Consider the following 21413-nt stretch of genomic DNA (forward strand, 5'->3'; position numbering starts at 1 on the left):
GCTTGTTTTCGAGATGCAATTTAACTTCTGCTTGTATTCGAGTTGTCATTAAAAGTCTTTTTTTTCGAGATGGTTTTCAACGTTGTAATGTTTTCGAGGAGCGATTCACCGTCTGCTTGTTTTCGAGATGGAATTCGACGTCTGTTTTTGTTTTTGAGGTGTAATTCAACGTCGGCTTGTTTTCGATGTGCAATTCTAAGTCTGTTTCTTTTCGAGGCGACATTCAATATCAGCTTGTTTTCGATGGTCCATTCAACGTCTTCTTGTTTAAGGTGCCCTTAAACGTCTGCTGGTTTTCGAGGTGGCATTTAATGTGTTCTTGTTTTCGAGGTGGCATTCGATGTCTTTGAGTTTTCGAGTCACCATTCAACGTGTGCTTGCTTTCGATGTCACATCTGCCTCGCGGTCTGCTTGTGTTTGGGTGGTCATGCAACGTATGTTTGTTCTCGATAAGTCATTCAACGTCGGCTGTTGTTCTGGTTACAAATCAAGGTCGTCTTGTTGTTGAGATGGCATTCGACGTCTGCTTGTTTTCGAGGTGCCATTCATCGTTTACATGTTTTGAAGAGGTTCTCGTCTACGTCTGTTTGTATTCGAGGTGCCATTTAAAGTCTGATTCTTTTTTCAAGATGCCATTCAACGTCCTCTTGTTATCGAGATGGCATTTTACGTCTCATTGATTTAAGGAGCCATTCAACGTCTGCTTGATTTCGATGAATCATTCAACGTTTGCTTGTTTTCGATGAGCCATTCAACGTCTGCTCATTGTCGAGAAGCCATTAAACGTCTGTTTGATTTTGATGAGTTATTCAACGTCTGCTTGTTTTCGATGAGCCATTAAACGTCTACATATTGTCGAGTTACCATTCAACGTCTGCTTGTTTTCGAGGAGCCATTCAACGTCTGCTTGTTGTAGAGAAGCCATTGAACGTCTGTTTGTTTTTGATGAGTCATTCAACGTCTGCTTGTTTTTGAGGAGCCATTCAACGTCTACTTATTGTCGAGTTGTCATTCAACGTCTGCTTGTTTTATGAGTCATTCGACGTCTGCTTGTTTTCGATGAGCTATTTAACGTCTACTTATTGTCGAGTTGCCATTCAACGTCTGCTTGTGTTAAAGAAGCCATTCAACGTCTACTTGTTGTCGAGTTGTCATTTAACGTCCGCTTGTTTTTGATGAGTCATTCAACGTCTGCTTGTTTTCGATGAGCCATTAAACGTCTACTTGTTGAGGTGGCATTCGACGTCTGCTTGTTTTCGAGGTGCCATTCTTCGTTTACATGTTTTTGAGGATTTTCTCTTCTACGTTTGTTGCCATTCAACGTCTGCTTGTTTTCGAGGAGCCATTCATTGTCTGTTTTCTGTCGAGGAGTTATTGAACGTCTGTTTGTTTTTGAGGAGCCATTTAAAGTGTGCTTGTTTTCGATGAGCCATTCAACGTCTACTTGTTGTCGAGTTGTCATTCAAAATCCGCTTGTTTTCGAGGAGCAATTCAACGTCTGCTTGTTTTCGAATAGCCATTGAACGTCTGTTTGTTGTCGAGGAGCAATTCAGCGTCTGCTTTTTTTCGAGGAGCCATTCAACGTCAGCTTGTTGTCGATGAGCCATTCAACGTCTGCTTGTTGTCGATGAGCTATTGGATGTCTGCTTGTTTTCGAGGGCCATTTAACGTCTGCTTACTATCGATGAGCCATTGAACTTCTGCTTTTTGTAGAGGAGCCATTCAACGTTTACTTGTTGTCGAGGAGCCATTCAACGTCTACTTATTTTCGAGGAGCCATTGAACGTCAAGTTGTTTTCGAGGTGCGATTGAGCGTCATCTTGTTGTCGAGGAGCCATTGAACGTCTGCTTACTGTCGAGGAGCCATTCAATGTCTGCTTGTTGTCGAGGGGCCATTGAACGTCTGCTTACTGTCGAGGAGCCATTCAACGTGTGCTTGTGTCGAGGAGCCATTCAACGTATGCTTGTGTCGAGGAGCCGATTAACGTCTGCTTGTTGTCGAGGAGCCATTCAACTTCTGCTTGTTTTCGAGGAGCCATTGAACGTCTGCTTGTTCTCGAGGAGCCATTGAACGTCTGCGTGTATCGAGGAGCCATTCAACGTCTGTTTGTTGTCGATGAGCCATTCAACGTCTACTTGTTGTCGAGATGTCATTCAACGTCTTCTTGTTTTCGATGAGCCATTCAACGTCTGTTTGTTTTCGTGTTGTCATTCAACGTCTGATAGTTTTCGATGAGCAATTCAACGTCTGCTTATTTTCGAGGAGCCATTCAACGTCTGTGTGTTGTCGATGAGCCATTCAACGTCTACTTGTTGTCGAGATGTCATTTAACGTCTGCTTGTTTTCGATAGGCAATTTAACGTCTGCTTGTTTTCGAATAGCCATTGAACGTCTGCTTGTTTTCGAATAGCCATTGAACGTCTACTTGTTGTCGAGATGTCATTCAACGTCTGCTTGTTTTCGAGGAGCCATTCAACGTCTGTTTGTTTTTGACTAGCCATTCAACGTCTGTTTTTTTCGATGAGCATTTCAAGGTCTGTTTTTGCTTGTCTGTAGTAGGAGGGAACATGAAACATTCGAGATCATGATAAATTCGGAATATGTTCGATCATATTGACCTCTGTTAACATTTTTAAGACAAAAGCGCGCTCCAAACTTGATATATTTAAATGTGTAGAAGACGACGTTAATATGTCGAAAGGACATATGAACGTATGTCGCGTCATTCAAAACTAATCGTTTTACAATAGAGAACATTTCCAATTGATCGTTTTGACATTCTAAAAAAGTTTAGGCTTTGGCCTACACTGTCTAAATTAAGCTACGCCCATGACATGGTTGATTACAGTAAAAACTACCAATGCTACCAATATTCTTAAACAGAATATTAAGGCTATGATTACTTTTTATAATGTGTATGTTGTTAATAAATAATCATACATTTCCGTATTTAAGCATTCTATTACTTTAAATTTTAATTGACATTTGAAAGTTTTGACTTCCTCAGATACACATTAGAAAACACTGCACTAATTGTTAAAGACGCAGTGTTTGCAGTAGGGAGCAATAGTATTGGGATTAGAGAGCCATATATCTTACATTCCTGTTGCACATCGTTGAATCCATATCTATGGGCTGCAATTGCGACCACACGAAGCAATTTCTCGCCTCTTTTACTGAATAGGTGCTGCTGAATCATATCCCCACCACTGCCGGGTTCTGGATAGGGGCCGCCGTCTGCTGTTCAGAAGACTACTTCCGGGGTCTCATTAAGGTGAGAGTGGCCGGCCGACTAGCGCGAGGTGATAGCGGGTTTGGGAGGGAAGTTTGCAATAATATAAGAATCTGTTACTACACTATTTATCTTTTATAACTACATGTATTTAAATGTATGTTGAAGCTCATTACTAAGCGGTTTGAATAAATATGAAAGCTTCTTACAATTGGGCGTATAACACATCGTCTGGTCCGAATCAGGCAGCTGGTTTACGGTTTTAATGTTTCAATGCATATGTTTAGGTTATATCGAATATGCAGCGGGGGCAAATCCGGCTTTATATCGGTGATTATAAACGTAATATCTAAAACTGCTCTAGTATATTATGGAATAAACACCTCATTTTGTAATTGTCACATTTGTTGATCGTTTGAAAATTCCGCACATTTTTTTATAGTTAATACTAATTTTGGTAAATATCTACCGTGTAATGTTGATTGTCGTGTAATATTTTCTTGTTTGATATAAGGCTTAATAATTAACACCGTATATGTAAAATGTGTTAAAGTATCCTTTTATACAGCATGTTTACTGCGTTTACAGACTGTCAAGGTATGGAACCACGATTTGTCAGCACAGGATATTAACGAGTCCATGTACAACACCGGAATGGCCAACTCTACCGTGAGTTCAACTCTCGTCTTACGTTTGGCAACTTTCTGGTGCTGTGTTAGAAAATGTTATAAATGTATTTCCCTGCCTCCATTAATACCTTTGATTCCATCTTTGCTATATCGATACTACGACAAAGTAACAACAAGACATCACTGACGTCATGCCACAGAATTCATATCCACTCCTCTTAAATAGGTAAAGGACTAGCAAAACTAATGTCATAAAGTTCTGCCGTCAATTACGACCCTCATACAAAAACAGTTGATGTTGTCTAACTGATATGTGGTTATGGTTTCCACCCGACGATATAGAGGTCACAAACTCGATCCCCACTCTTGAAACGTTCTGAATATTTTAAGTAAAGAAACAGAGTACTGGATCTACATGGGAAGCTGACTCGAGACTGCCTAAAAGATCTTAAGTCTTGCGTTGAAGCCATACTAAAATAGGCAAACATAAAATGTCCGGATATGTTACCGTTTTCAGTATGAGGCCATGTACAACGGTCTGGTTGGACACTGGGAGCTAGGGGACACCGTTATGCCTCCCTGCACCGGGGACGACGTCGTCGACCACAGTGGCGTTGACTGGATCCTCAGGGACCATGACATCATTTCCGGTGAGTCAATTAGGTGACGTCATGGAAATATGCATGTGTTGACTCATGCATGTGTGCTCACAACTCCCAAGCACAGCATTCGTTTAAAAATCTACATTTTCCTAATATGTCGTGTATTGTCTACATTATGTAGTTAATTAGTATGTTTGCCCTTGGTTCACTCGAAATACGTCGTGTTTTAGATGTAATCTGTTAATGAAACTTGAGAACGGACATGCATCTATTACATGCAAAATGGACTTTACGACCCGGCACTAATTATCAAGTCTTTTATTCAGATGAAACCAATTAAACACCTTTTAATCAAACCAATGCACATAGTATCAATAACGGATGAAGAAGAGCATATTTTGCAAGAGAAGTTTCATCGTACTTTCGTCGTAAATATTATTAAGGTATCCACTGCAACATCAGCCGGTTTGTCGTGCTCGAGGGGGTGACGGTGGTCGTAGCAAGGTATAACGGTACAGGAGGCGTACTGGACGTCACCGCCCTGGTAAGGAACGCGTCAGAGGCGCATTCAAGTTACAAACTATTATACGTATACATTATTGTATCCCGTTGAATTTTCAACTTATTGCAAAAAATAAAATCCGTGAAATGTACATTCAATGATTCTTTGGCTGACAAGTCATTTATGTTCTTTTCTGGGAAATACATACTCTTGTTACACGAATGATACATGGGCGTCTGTTCTTATTTTTCGGCAATTACATAAGTTAGTCCTACGTTAGTTGAAAAATAAAATAAATAGTATTCGAACATTATTTGGAAAACAAAATAATATGTAATATCCTATTTCAAGGAGGCACAAATAGACGGTTATATCGACGCCGTCGGAGCGGGATATAGAGGTGGTTCAACGCCATCGACACCCGGTGAAGGCGGGGTACAAGGGGAGTCTTATTCAGGTAAGCAATAAAACGTGTACATTTTTTTAATTGACGGGGCTTATTCACAGGTATTAAGCCGTGTCTTGAAACATCATAACCTTGATATGAGAAAGCATCTTGAAAAGCAATTCAATTAAACAGCCTCTGCCGTCACAAGTAAACATATAAGAGTATTTTCCGGTATTTTGAGGTTTTTTTTATAAAGAAACATTATAAATATTCGATAAAAGTTTGTATTTTATTTACTGACACATTTTGTGGTAATTTTGAGTAGTTATAATCCGCATGTTCGCACCTAGCCACAAAGCCCATCTTATCCGAATGGTACAACCATGCTATTTCTGTTCATGTACATCTGGTAGTGACATACAAATATTTTTATAATTTCGGTATGTGATTATAAAGGAGCGCACAAGAACAAGCTCAGTTTGTACCCATAACGATACATAAAACTACATAAACAATAAAGAATGACCATTTGTAGTGCATTTGATGAATAAAAAATGTTCATTTTATATAGTGTATGTAGTTGTATCTATCACTGTGGATTAAAATGATATTCTGTTCGTTTATGTGCAATAAGTACATTAGATTTAAAATGTAGAAGTTGTTCGTTATAACATAAAGCTGGAAAAATAGATACACTATTGTGTTGCCATATATTTGCTATGTATGCGTGTGTTCGGCAGGTGTGGGTTCTCAGAACGTGCCGGAGAACAGAGGCGTGGGCGGTGGAGGTATAGGCGGCAATCACATGACCGACGGCATCGGACGCTCCGGGGATGGCGGCGGATACGGTACCCCTGGGTGAGTAGCAAAATCCAATCGTCGAGTACTGTAAACATCGTTAACTGAAAGCAATGAAAAAGTCGCATTTAAGAACCTGCGAAGTTTTTTTTAAATCTTGCGATATTGTGATATTCATTGAAACTGTACGTAATCGAACATATTTTCTCATTGTTATTTTTACAATCGAATGGCGACACGTTCGAAGGTTTTTAAAGAAAAAAACACTCCCACGTTGTCTTTCCTGTGAACAGGGCCAATGGCGTCAAGGCTGTTGGCGATAGGACGGGTCTTGGGGCCGGCGGCGTCATGTACGGTGATCCGGATGTCAGCCGTCTGTACATGGGGTCTGGGGGAGGCAGCGGCGGTAACGCCAAGGATCTGTCGGTGAACCCGGTCGGTAGGGGTCGCTTTAATTAATTTAAGATAATTAATTAATTAATTGCTCTCTTAAGGTTGCTCTTAATCATTGGCATAACGATCGCATCATTAGCATCATCATTGCCACGATATATTTTTATTTTTTCTTGCTCATAATAGTAATTAAAATAATAATCATAATCATAATAAAATGATACGCGTACAGGTGGGCGTGGTGGAAATGGAGGCGGGGCGATTCGTATATACGCAGAACGCTCCATCATCGTGACCGGGGTCATTTCTGCGGCTGGCGCGGCGGGCAATGGAGATTCACCCAAAGGCGTAGGGTGAGGTTTCAATGCTATGCTGATTGCATTATAAAATGCTAGAATATCGAATCGTTTTTAAGTTTTTGTTTAAAAACGACCGTTATCTTATAGGGCCTGTGTATTTGCAAAGATTTTTTAGATTGTGTATTTGAAACTATAACAAATGTTGTCCATGTAAACCTACTGATATATATGACATTTTTAAATATCTGTTCCTAGGATTGTGTTTAAAATGGTGTACGAAATTGCATTTTATGCTACATACCATGAGTTGCATCAGTTGACTTTTTCTACTTCTTGTGTATTTTTTTATCTGAATGTGTTCGGAATGTCTGCAAAAAAGCCTTTGCTGTTAAAGACCGTATAACATTTAAACTAATGTTGTCACCACTAGCTGCATAAGTTGCCCGGATGCCTGTGATCTTACCAGCCCGGTACGTTGCCTTGGTAACAGCACGACGGCCTGCTGGGACATGTCCGGTCCGGGGGGTGGGGGCAGTGGCGGCACCATATATCTGTCCGCTAAACTGGTGAACGTTGGTAGGTAATTTTTTTATCCATAACAAATCTTAATTATGCGAACTCGTACTTCAGATAACCATAACCTCTAAAGGACCGATATATTGATTTAGTTTGGTGCTATTTTTATTTAGTTCACTACTTCTCAATAACTAGAACAGGCCGCTGGTGGATAATGTGTCCGTCGGGCGATGAGGAAGTTCTGGGTTCGATCACACACTGTGCGCGTTCCCCGAATCTTCCTTAAACAGACAACGGATTTTAGAATATCGAAATGGGGCAAAGGCTTTATGTGAACTTAAGCTAAAATATAAAAAAAGGTTTACACTCACATTATGATGAAGATCGGCATATAGTGTATGTATTTTCGTTCACTAGGTTTCCAGAGGCTTGATGCTATGGGCGGTGCGGGCGGTACAGGGGGCGGCAGTTGTGGCGGCGACGGGGGCTTGGGGCGTATTCGGGTGGACTCCGTTATCTTAAAGGGCGTCGTTAGCGACAACCACGCGGCGGTAAAACTCAGCACGAGCCAGTCGCAGTTTATTGTGAGTGAAGCGTAAACGTTGTGTACCGGTAGTTGCGTACATTTTTTCGAGTTCCTTCGGAATACTCCTGTTTTATTATCGCTCTTAGAAGACTTGTTTTGGTGTGACGGTCGACGAAATACGCGCTCTTTATAAGAGGCGACCTTAGGTTGTGTAGTGCCCATGCGATACACATAGCTAACTGCAGATATGGGTAACGTCGCATGCGAAAGACAAGTTATTAGGCTAACGATCGAACAAGCAACCCCTAGGTACTGGCACGAGTGTGTTACGACTTGAGCGCGGAACAACTCTTTAAATGAAACAATATCGATTATAATTAAGCTTTTAACATATAATACAATGATCCCACTGTAAAAATGTTCCTCTATGTCCCTCGTTTTTGACGCAAACATCTTTCTCAGGATCTCAGTCAACATGGCCAGAAGCAGATCAACTACATGACTACCGAGTTTGGGAACGAGGTGTACCGGGGCTGATTCCGCGACATCAACAACAACCGCACCCTCGCCGTGGCAATCCCTTCCTCTGCGGTAACTCTCGGCAAGATGACTCCGGATTTCTGTAAACAGGCGTGCAGGTAAGGACATAGGGCGTGTTCAAATAGTCAAGTCCGTTAAGATGGTTATGATAGTTTCCAGAATTGCAACAAGATTTTTTCAATTACAATAAAATTAGGTAATCATTGAGTAAAACACTATGAAGTCAACGCATCTTTCAAAACGGCATGTAAGCTGTTCCAATCATTTTATTACGTTCCCATTTGTTTGCTAATGTCTTTCCTTTATTCGGAAACCGCTCGTTTCTCTGATTCGAACTGCACAAAACTTTATGAACTATTTATGTTATAATTACAACATGCAAATACAATCCAAATATTAAATCGTGAGCTTTAGGATATGCAGTAAGTATTTTCATTTACCATTTTACGAGCAACAATCAATATGATCGTTGTTAATCAACAAACTGTTGATTTATGTCGCCTTTAATATTAGATCTTTGTATGCAAGATCATTTAATGCCTTTTGCAGACAGCGTAACTACATGTTTTCCGGAACGGTGGAAGGGCGGCTGTTTTTCTGTGACAACCACCTCGACATGAGTCGGAAGGCCGATGATGGGCATGTAGCATCTCTGCATCTCTTTAATCTTTTGTTCCTATTTAAGCAAACGTTTACTCAGATGAGTGTGCACGTGCGTAAAACCATTAGCTCTCGATTTGGCAAAACGGGGATTAAAGCAGGCGAAGTGAACACATGCTTTTATCCCATCATCAGACGTGCATTGTCGAAATAAACCACTGTGGAATAAATTTTCCTCTATTTCGGCAGTGCTGAAATATAGCTGTCACGCGCGGAGGAGAACGATCATATTACTCGGAATCAACTATAAAGTAATCATTTTTAGTAAAATCGATTCAGATTCAACAAAACAAACAATTTGATACCAAGATGTAATATATTTAAAAAAAAAATGCAACTCAAAAACATAAAAACATTATAATGCGCGTACTCGTGACGTCATTATTAACACGTCATACGACACAATGCATGTTCTTTCACGCTAAAGCTGCAGTTGTTTAGTGTTTTTTTATTATTTCTTAAAACTCGGGGACGTAGATGTATGATAAACAGAAAAACAGGTTAGTTACTGATCTTTTTGTAATGTATTAGGCTCGGCACGATTAAAATAATGAAACTTTGTTTGCTTAAAATAACTTTGGGATTTTCCGTGTAGTTCGATTTTCCTATTCTATTTTTAAAGAAATAATTTACGACTAAGAAAATTGATGGGATAAATCGAATACTATGTCGGTGCCGAATAAAACAAAGTTTATTTTGCTCGGCACGAAAATCTGAACCACTCGCCAAGGCTCGTTATTCAGATTTTCTAAGCCTCGCAAAATAAACTTTGCTTTATTCGGCACCGACCTAGTATTATCTATATCTTGGGCCGCTGTCTCCGTCAATACTGTATTTTCGTTAAGAAGAGAATTCATTTAAAAGAAAAATGGAAAGCGTCGTCCCTGATTAGCCTCTGTGAACTGCACTTAACGCATATGTATTAAGCCCCGTTATCCCAGAGTGCGTCTCATTTGTCGGTTTCCGGTAACCCAAACTACATAAAATTCCATGACTCTCTAACATCGACCGATCTGTCAGACATTGATTTTTTTACAGATTTTTAAAAGTAGTTGTATGTTGCTTTCTTTTGACATGTGTTCTGATTTAAAAGGATCCATTAGAAAACATTGTTACTATTTTTAATATATATTTGTGAAGCCAACTTCTCCGACATTTAACAAGTTTCAAATATGTCAGCATCCATGTGCGAGGCACACTGTTCAACTCCAATGATCCGCACATTCTATACTTATACTTGAACGAGTACCAATCTAACAAATCAGTTTGTTGGACATTGGTCGCATTTGTGAAAAAGCTTAAGGTAGCGCACCTCTAATGATTTCCCGCGATTTATTTTACGACCAATGCCGATCTTCAATGATCGGTTATTTCCGAGAGATGCATTTTATTTTTTTCAAACTTCGAATTTTGATCTGTGTTTACCTAATTCATTTAGAATACATTATTTTCGCTATAAATATTGACTTTGATCCAATTATTATCTAAGCTGTGTATATTGAATTTTCACTAGACAAGACAACTCCTTTCTTATTCATCAGGGATTGTGATACGTCGTGCTCGGGGAATCCCCTGTGGAAATGTGGCGGGACGCAGCGTGTGCAGGTGTTCGGGCCGCCACCGTCTTCACCGGCTGTCGGGAATAATGTCATCTCGCGCTGTCGTCCCTGGTGCGTCACTGCGGACGCCGACACCACTAACGTAAATATCGCAAATAAAATAAAAACGCATACAGGTAGCAAGATATTGGTTACATTAATTAAATCAATACAATCTTAATAGTTTATTTTAACTCGATTGCATCGATAGCTTAAGGCTAATTGAAATGCTCTCGAGACCGGTTCCTAGGACTAAGAAAAAGTATTAAGTGTCTTTGGGGAACATACAAAAGAACCCACCCATACTGGGGATCGAAACCGTGACCTTCCGGTCGCTAGGCGGACACCATATCCAGAACACCAAGGCACCCTAGACACAATTGTTTAATGCTATTTATACATTCATGTGTGTAAATTTAAATTTTATATATCATCACACTTTACGTATAGCCTTGTTTTTCAGCCCAAGTGGGGCCAATGTGAGCTTGGGGGCCACCAGGCGGCGGGAATCTCCAGCTGGGACGTACGGTGTGACTGTCCCCCGGGCAAGATTGGGCCCGGATGTGACCAGGTGGGCGTGTACTTTGTGTATAAATATCTCTCCGCTTTATTGCAATACTACCATAATGATGAGTTTTAATTGTATTAAAATCAAAGTGATGAGCGTTTATTGGAATCATATCATACTGATAAGTGTTAATCGCTATAATACCATATTGATGAGTGTTAATTGTAAAAAGAGCATATTGATGAGCATTTGATCTTGTACGCTATTGCATTCTTATAAAAGCAAAACATGCTCAGAATTGCAGCTATATGATATGATCAAAATCAAAATTAGTCAGAACTTTTTTTCGGTTCAAGCATCCTGATCTGCTTAGGCACGAAATACTTTAATGCTGATGAAATGCGTTCGCGCGTATTCACTTAACGATTTTTGTAGCTTTGCCCCTCGTGGACCTATGGTAACGGTTGTCGTAGAAACTGCACCTGCAACCAGAACACGACCTCATTCTGTAACCCTAGCAACGGACAGTGCGTGTGTCTACCTGGTTACCAAGGAAGCCGATGTGAATCGCAATGCCCAACCGGAAAATATGGAAAGGATTGCACGTGTAAGTAAGAATTATTTGATTTTTATCATGTGTATTATGTGAGTATTATTCAAGAATATGCAAACAACAACAACAACAATATTATTATTACACATTAATTGTATTTAAGCTCAATTTGAAAACCTTAAGTGCGAGGTATTTACTCCTTTGACCATGCCGGAATGTTACGTTCAATACCATATTTATGCATTTGAGAAGATCAGTGGTAAGTTATATAATATTAAAAGGGACATGTTTATATATATTTTAATTCTTTTAATTTGGCCATTAAGTGCTTCAATAAAAGGTTATGCTTCACGCAACTTAAACATTTTGTCGCCGATTTCAGACGTAATTATGGATTTATTCTTATACCTTAAGATATCGGCACAAACTGCAAGAAAAACTGTCTTTTATGCATAAAAGTTTTTTTTGCAAATGAATTTCAATAACTTGAGATATTTGCAAAAATATCTATCAGTCTGTCAGTCCGTCACACTTTTCAGGATCCTGCGATAACTTAAAAAGTTCTTCATATTTTTTCATGTAACTTGAAACATAGACAGATGGCAATATGAAGATTATGCACGTCCTTTCATTTTGTTCCTACGTCAAAAATTGTTGTTGCTATGGCAACAAATGTTAAAATAAAAAATAACAAAAATTACTGACAATGGTGGAGTTTCACCGGTAGGGGACCATATTGTTTGGCAATCTCTTGTTGTTTTTTAGTTTCTAAGGTTGCAAGGATTTTATGCTCGTTGTTGCCGTCTATGTAATTTACCTTCGGCAAAAAACAACATTGCACATTCGGAAAGTGGGAGTATATGTGAATGGTTGTTATGTTGGGTTTCAGCGACATGCCAATGTATCGCTCAATCGCTGTGTGATCCGGCAGATGGGACTTGCTCGTAAGTTACTCCCCTTGCTACTCCCCTGGATATAAACTTATTCGAATTAAATAATTATTGAAAATAATTCAATACATCACATGAATTAACACAAGTTTTAAAAATTGTAATATTGAGTGTTTAGCACAAAACACCCCGTATATGGAAATAACAAACACATAAAAGCGGTAGGATAAAGCATATCGCTTAAACGGCAATAGAAATATAACGCTATCGGCAGTACAAACTATGAAACTTGACTTTAGTTTTATATCAAACAAACGGTCATTTGATTTAAGATATGTTATTCTCTTGCACAAATCAATTGCACCAAATAAATAATGCACATTTTCAAAATGACCGCCTATACAAGGAGTGTATATTCGGCACATCGTTAATATTACCGTTAAAATTCGACATACTCAACACGTAGTTTCTGTTAAGTATAGTGCAATTTGCTCCCTTCCACACTTGCTACGCCAGATATATTATCCCCACAAGTGCGTTCCCATGGCTTTTTTCCTTCTTTAACACGGGTCTCATAGGCCCCTTTCCCTAAGAGAATTTCTTTAAAATGATGCATTTTCCCCCAAAATTCAAGCTGACTTTGGGAAATGTCTTCCATTTTTTCAGTTTTGTTTATAATGTGTTCCCCAAAACTGAAGGTCAGGCCCTCCGCTCAAATCAAGAAAAAGCACTGTAGCCCCACCGTGCGTTCCCTAGAGCAGGACAACCTTGACTCAATCTTCATTTGAAAATATTAATTTTCTCCATTTGTGTAATGATGAGTCTTGTTCTTGGAAACTAGGCTTAATTTATGTGTAATAAGCGTCGTACTTGATAAGCCTGTGCATTCCGCACAGCTCAATCCGGGATGACACTTTCCACTTTTATGGAGCTTTTTGTTAAAAGAAAGTCTCTTCTAAACAAAATTCCAGTTTAGGCGGTAAGTGTCGTCCCGGATGAGCCTATAAGGACCACACAGTCTAATGTGGGATTACATTTTACGCACTTGCATTAAACCCAGTTATCACAGCTGGTACAACTTGAAAAACATTCATCCATATATCGCCTTATTCCCAGGTGCCAGCCTGGGTTTTACGGCCACAACTGCGCTTTCCCTTGCGAGAAGGGCAGGTTTGGCGCCAATTGCTCGCAGACTTGCGCCTCGTGCAACCATGGCACGTGCTCGCCCGTGGATGGTCTGTGCGAATGCTTTCCGGGATTCAAACTGCGTAAGTTGTTTTAGGCATGCTTAAAATGCAATAAATATATCGTAAATTATTTATTTTATTTGGCCTATTTTTTCTGTGAACTTCCCACATGCACATTCAAATAAAAAATTACCTACTAGTATCCAGCCTAAGCCTTCAATGAATGGGTTAATAACACCATTTGAATATGCTGCCGATATTATTGTTAAAAACAACATGAATACCGAACACGGGAGAATGGTACTTTCGACTCGTCGTGCGTTTTTGCGCCATTTTATAAACAGTACTACATTAGCCTAAATTTATATTATATTCATGGTATACGTAAACGACAATTCAATTGCACAAGATCTTCATGTAATTTTATAACTGACGCCAGTACAGAATTCCAGCACCATTTTTTTATGTAAAAAAATCTCAATCATTTGCCTACATGCGCATGCATATTTAAGTTCACAATTTTTAGGCAACCTGGATTTGTTTGTTTATCGTTTTTCTCTTCCACAACACTTAACACTTTTAGTCGCTAAATTACTGACATTATAGTCTTTTGTAATAGATAATACACAGCTATTTACGTAACGTTTCAGCATTTTGTGACGAGATGTGCGACCCTAAAAACTTCGGACAAGACTGCGAACAGGAGTGTAAATGTAACGGGCAGCCGTGTAACCCGATTTCCAGTCGCTGCATGTGCGGACCTGGTTACCTTGGATACAGCTGTGAGACGGTACGTCATTGCCGATGTTGCTGAATTAAATGTTGTGTTAATGCATTTGTTGATAAGGTTTTAATATATCATAAATAACAGTGAGATGATTTTGTCTTCAACTGTTTTCATGTACAAAAACAAGTGGTATGAAGGAACAAAATGTGTTTATTTTTGGTGTGATATCTGTTATGCGACCGGCGTCGTACGGACATTGGTCCTTTGATATATTCGAAAAATTTAGCTCAGTATTCAAGGGTTAGGGTGGCTTGCTTATATGTAAGCTTACCTGGTTTAAGTGAGGTTAGTTGGAACTTACTCCCAAGATGGCGTCGTTTTTGTGTTTTACGTTATTCAGGAAAATAAAATAATCGTGATATAAGTTATATTTAAATGTACACGTGGGTAAATACTGTGTATTATAAGAGAAATGGTAGTTTTACATCCTATTCCTCGAACGTTATGTAAGAACACGACATCATTATGTAACCCTATTAACGGGCAGTGTGTTTGCCTACCTGGTTACCTAGGAAGTCGATGTGAATCTCAATTTTCGTCTGGGGAATATGGAAAGGCTTGCATGTTTACGTTGGCTATTGTTTCATATGTTGAATTGAACTATTATTCGAAAATCTGCTAAAAACAACAACAACAACAATATTATTACACAGTGTCAAGGTCATCTTGGACAGATGTGTAGATAAATTTGCTCTTCAAAAGAGCATTAAAATACATGCCTATAGTGAAGTAAAAGTAGTAATTTATAGTGCAACATGTGCATGAAGAATTAATAGATGCTGTAAAAATGTGAAAACCTGGAAAAGTTATGTGATAAAATAGTAGTTTGAAAAAGTGGATATCAAAAGATTTAAATATTTGTGTGACACCTGAGTGTTTACCTGTATGCCAAACATCAAACTTCACAAAACTGGACAAAACTCCTAAACACCAGCAGAGTGTAAAAAAGATTACAAAAGGATTATAACCATTGACTATAGTAATTATCAATTATCTACCTTAAACAATAACTGTACTTGTACCAATCGAACAATGAGCAACGAGACAACAAAAAACCAGCCAAAACTAAGTTTCACGGGGACTAAGCCACAAACAAAGCCTGCTGTCAAAAATACAGGCCAGACAATAGTGATAACAGTAACTCAAGCATGGAGGAACTGAATTCAATACAGGTACAACTTCAAGTCATGAATGAAGGAATTACAAATTTAAGGGATGATGTCAAAGGCATGCTAAAAAAAGATGAAGTTGAACAGCTGATAATGAACACAGTCACACATCTTATGAAAAGCCTTGAACATAGCACACACACACAAAAATTGAACAAATGATCAACGAAAAAGTAAATGATATGCAATCCAAAATGGACAGCCTAGATTTCGAAAATAAAAGCCTAAGAGAAAAAATTGAACATCTCGAAATGACCAATGAGATCAAAAACAAAGCCATAAATGAGCAAATTGAAAAAACCTATGACGTGAGTAAAACTGCACATTAAAAGGCAAACTACAACGAGCAATATTCGAGGAAAAACAACATAAAAATCCTCAATATACCAGAAGCTAAAGAAGAAAATGAAATATCACTTGCAAAAACTGTAGGACAAATTCTGAAGACCTTCAACCAATAGATATAGTGGCATTGCACCGTATCCCTACCAAGAAGGGGCAGATTCGCCTCGTACGTATAAAGCTACGCAGCAACTCTGCGAAATCTGCCATCATGCGGAAACGGGCTCCAATGAAGAGCAACGGTTACAAGCTGGTTGACGATGTCACGAAACCGAACCAGGGCTTAATCAACAGGCTTCTTCTGCATCCAAATATTGACAGTGCGTGGTATTTTAATGGGGCGGTATATGGACAAACTGTTGCCGGTGAGCGAATCAAATTCGACATATATGACAATGTGAATGATGTTATCGAAAGCTTCAGGCAATATAGAAGAAATGGCGTGAGCGGACACCCAAGTCAAGTCACGTCAAGTAAATTTAATTTTAAGTCGGCAAGAGTACATAACATATAACATAAGCTATACTTAGCTTTTAAACCGACATTATTAACAAATGTATAATAATAACATATTAAAAAGCAGCTGTTAAGAGAGACAGTAAGGTAATTTAAACATGGTTAAGACAAGCATTAATACAAAAGTGCATAATGGCATACATGGCATAAATGGCAAAGCATTGTCAAGCAAAGGGAGGTAACTACACATAAAACACAAAAACTGAGATATTTATGCTAATAAAGACCATACGCCTACAAATAAATTAAAAACAGTTTTAATAAATAAATAGGGAACACATATCAGATAATAACATATTGAAAGCAGCTGTAAAACGCGACAGTAAAATAATTTAAACATAGTTAATACAAGCATTAATACTTAGGGCAATATGGCATAACTTGCAACTTGCATAACACCCGGAGAAATTAACATTACTTGCAAAAGTGGTATGTTTCTAATTTTATGACTGTACATCTATATTACATGTAAAACCAAAACAGCACATTTTTAGCTTTAATCTGTTCTATGTTGAACCCGTTTGTGTTGTTATCTTTTAAAATTTATGTACGTAGATGTTTAACTTGGTTTTTTGGTTAATTTATTCGCATAATCAGCATTACATGCTTTTGGCAAAATAAATCATATGATAAATACATATACACAGTGAGATGAAGATTGGCTAAATCATAGCATACAAATAATCTCGATAGATAATATTTATTTAAAAAAAAAACGCACACACAAAAAAACACACAAAATAGATATGAAAATATAGCACAAAAAAACACAATGTTTATTATGTGAAGGAATTTAGACAACTAGGAAGCAACAGACGAATCAATGATTTCTTTTCGTTTTAACATTGCAAAATATATAAATTTCGATACTTTACGGATACGTTTTACAGACTTTGTTGACATAATTGTTTCGAAATATTTCAATGTGTTAAATGACAGCCTTATGTTGTATTTTAACCTTAACTCTCTATAAATTGGACAAATACATAGAAAATGAAATTCAGATTCAATCATATCAGATGTACACACTTTACACTTACGATCGTTAACGTTAATATTGTCAAATCTTCCTCTTTCTATTTCTAAGTGATGCGAACACAATCGGAATCTACTCAACGCAATTCTATGCTTTTCATTATCTATACAATTCAAGTAGGTTTCAAAACAAAATTCTTTTTTAAATAAGATATAGTATTTTAGCTTACTTTGAGACTGTATACATTCAAACCAAGTTTGAATGTAAACATCACGGACTCTTTGTTTAAGCATACAAATATAATCAATTTCGTGATACTGGTGCAACCATACATTACTATAACCAAGATCATCAAGTGTAGTTTTAACAGCATTTGGCCAACACAGTTTTCTATCAATATTCATGCATGCATCGTCAGAGGTTAATGTATTAATAACTATTTATCAAAGTATTCTGTGATCTCATGATTTTACACCAATAGTTAAGAGCTCGTTCTTTACAAATGATGGACAATGGGAAGCGACCAAGTTCACCTAGTACAGCAGCATTAGATGTTTGTTGACGAACCCAAAGTATTTGTTTACAGAATTTTAAATGCAGTTTATCAACCTCAGCCAAATCGTAAATTCCCCAGACTTCGCAGCCATACGTAATTATTGGTGCTACCATTGAGTCAAACAGTAACAACTTAGTTTTAATATCTAATTTGATTCTACTGAATATTGAAATAAGGTGATTATATGCTTTGAGAGCCTGCTCATTCAGTGATTCAACTGCACGTTTAAGTGAGCCGTTATAGAAAAATTTAACACCTAAGTACGTAAAAACATCTACTATTTCAATGTTGTCGCCGTTGAGTTCCCATGTGTGAATATTTCTATATTTATACTTTTGAAAAATGCATACCTTAGTTTTCCCTACATTTACCTTGAGACCCCATTTCTTAGAATATTCATTTATACAATTTAATTGGTGTTGTAGACTATGGGGATCAGTTGAAAAAATTGCAATGTCATCGGCAAACATTAACATAAAAATAGATAACATATCAACATCGTTTGTACATAGGTTTGTAGAACTCAAATGCTCACCAATATCATTAATAAACATAATAAACAAAAGAGGTGACAAAGGCTCACCTTGCTTGACTCCTAATGATACATCAAAGAATTCTGAGTATGACATTAAGCTTGGACACTTTATACACGATTTCACATTTGCATATATGGATTTCAACATATTAAGCATTTTACAGATGATACCTGAGTTCACAAGTTTAATCCATAAGGCATCATGAATGACAGTATCAAATGCCTTTTCATAGTCTACAAAGGCACAATATAGTTTTACATTATTTGCTAAAACCTTCTGAATAATACTGTGTATAATAAAAATACAGTCAGACGTACTACGATTATTTCTAAAACCAAATTGACATTCATTTAAAATTGATTCGTTCTCGCACCAATTATTTAGACGGTTGCGCAGCGTTAAAGAAAATATTTTTGCCAGAATATTTACTAAAGTTATCCCTCTATAATTTGCCGGATTAGATTTATCACCCTTTTTGAACAATGGGACAATTGAGCCTTTAGTCCAGGACTCCGGATATACACAGTTATCAAATAAGTAATTGAATATTTTAGCTAGGAATGGGGCGATAAATTCTTTACAATCAATGAAAAAGTCCGCAACGTTACCGTCCAAATCAGCGCTTTTATTTCGGGACATCGAAGATATCGTTTCAATAATTTCATCGGTCGTAAATGCATCGTCGAGCGAGTCAATATTTATGCCGTCAGCTGAATCTGAATAATTGCAATTACTAAAACAATTTTCGTTTGGCGTTGCAGACATTTGTTTAAAGTGATTTAAAAAATCATTTGCATTTATATTTGCTTGATTTTTATTACCGCCTTTGAATTTCTTTATACATTTCCAAAATTTTCGTGAATCGGATCTACTCATATCTTTAAGACGATGTTGCTCTTTGTTATTGTAATTATATTTAGCTTTTCTCTTACAAACACAGTATGACCGCCTAGCTTCTAAAAAATTTAAACGCGTTGTATCATTTGGCTGGTTATAAAATAATTGTTTCGATCTATAAAATATATCTTTAGCTTGTTTACAATCAGCGTTAAACCAATGCGGCCTATCCGAATTAATCACGTATTTATCTTTATTCATACTGCAGCGTCGTTTACCGTGGACACTAAATGATATCCGATAAATTATAGACGACAGGTTATTAATACACGAATCCAAATCGAGAGAACCGTTAATCAACGACTGTGTAAGTAGGTCAAAATTGTGAGATTCATTTTGTAATAGATTTAATAAGATATCTTGACTACGACTCGCTGTGTTCCAATTGATACGATCATATGTATTGTTTAAAGATGCATCGTTATTAAATAACTTTAATGAAAATTCAATTGCACAGTGATCCGAAAATTCACTTAGTTCATGAATCTTCATGTTAACAAATTTGTCATAAAATTCATAGTTAGAAATAACATAGTCAACAACACTCGCTCCTACAGTATTTCTGCTTAAGTTATAACAAGTGAATAATCCTGGCTCAAGGCGCCCGTTAAGAATACAAACACTGCATTCTTTGCATAGAGTTAGCAACCTATTACCAAACCGGTTTGTAATAACATCATGTGATTTGCGAATTGGTAGATCGTTATAATCAAAATCATCGGCGGGCATGTTTACATAACGGTTCAAATTAGTATTTTCTGATAAGTCACTCTTTTCGCCCACGCGCGAGTTTAAATCGCCCATGAGGACAACATCACCAAGCGTTTTATAATATGATAAGCGTTCAGAAATGAAATTTAAAAAGTCAAATTCAAATAAAGGCGAATTGTTATACTTATAAACTAAATAGTCTTCTGGTGGGATGTAGCAGTGTAACAAATATATATCATTATCACAGCCAAATTTGTTTTTAAGCAGTTTTATACATAAAAAACTACATGTATTATGTTCTATCACCTCGACGTTAGCTGAATATATATTTTTATAGTAAACAACAAGACCACCACTATTACGTTTAGCTTTTTTGTTAAATTTGGGCCTAGCACATTCGAAATGATCAAAACCTTCCAATGTTATATGTCCACTAGAAGAATGCCATGTTTCACATAGAAGAAACATTTAACAAACACCTTAACCTAATCTTTGTAATAATCATATAACTTAAAAAAAGACATAGATACACGTTTTTTTCTAAAACAAAAACAAAACAATTTTGTCTAAATTTGTAGAAATTAGCAATTGATTAATCGAAAGCAGAAATCACACAAGTAAATAAAGATACTAACTATATAATCACCGGCTGGATAAAAAATAGACTATAGATTTATAGTTTCTATTTTTAGCATGACCATATACCCTTTATAAAAAAAACTACGAATAATTGAAAGCAGCAATCACATAAGTAAATAAAGATACTAACTATATAATCACCAGTTGGATTAAAAAAATTGACTATAGAATCATATTTTCTATTTATAGCACGACCATATAGCACTTATGCAATAATACAGTGCAGAACATAGTCCTTATCTAGTTTAAAATACTAATCCTATTAGTTTTAAAATCTGTGAAGATGTATGAACTAAGGTTCTGTAAATTACACATCAAAGTTTATAATCAACAGTAAATACTCCCATTTTATTAACTGGTTGTTGCATTACGATTTGTGGATAATGTATGAATTAATAATCCTACCCTACATAGTGATGTACAAACATTACAGGGGAACTATTGAACTAAATTACATCCTTT

The 21413-nt window shown here is 37.2% G+C and overlaps 1 protein-coding gene across 1 annotated transcript; it reads left to right on the forward strand.

Annotated features, from left to right (window-relative positions):
• The first annotated feature begins 8988 nt into the window (after nucleotides 1–8988).
• LOC127879690 (multiple epidermal growth factor-like domains protein 11) lies at nucleotides 8989–16239 on the forward strand. Its single transcript, XM_052426715.1, has 8 exons — nucleotides 8989–9065; nucleotides 10628–10787; nucleotides 11148–11255; nucleotides 11628–11799; nucleotides 12635–12689; nucleotides 13752–13903; nucleotides 14473–14612; nucleotides 16111–16239. Exons 1-8 carry the CDS (start codon nucleotides 8989–8991, stop codon nucleotides 16237–16239), a joined length of 993 nt encoding a protein of 330 aa, XP_052282675.1.
• The last annotated feature ends 5174 nt before the right edge of the window (nucleotides 16240–21413 follow it).

This window comes from Dreissena polymorpha, chromosome 1 (genome assembly GCF_020536995.1).
Source record: "Dreissena polymorpha isolate Duluth1 chromosome 1, UMN_Dpol_1.0, whole genome shotgun sequence".
Lineage (NCBI taxonomy): Eukaryota > Metazoa > Mollusca > Bivalvia > Myida > Dreissenidae > Dreissena > Dreissena polymorpha.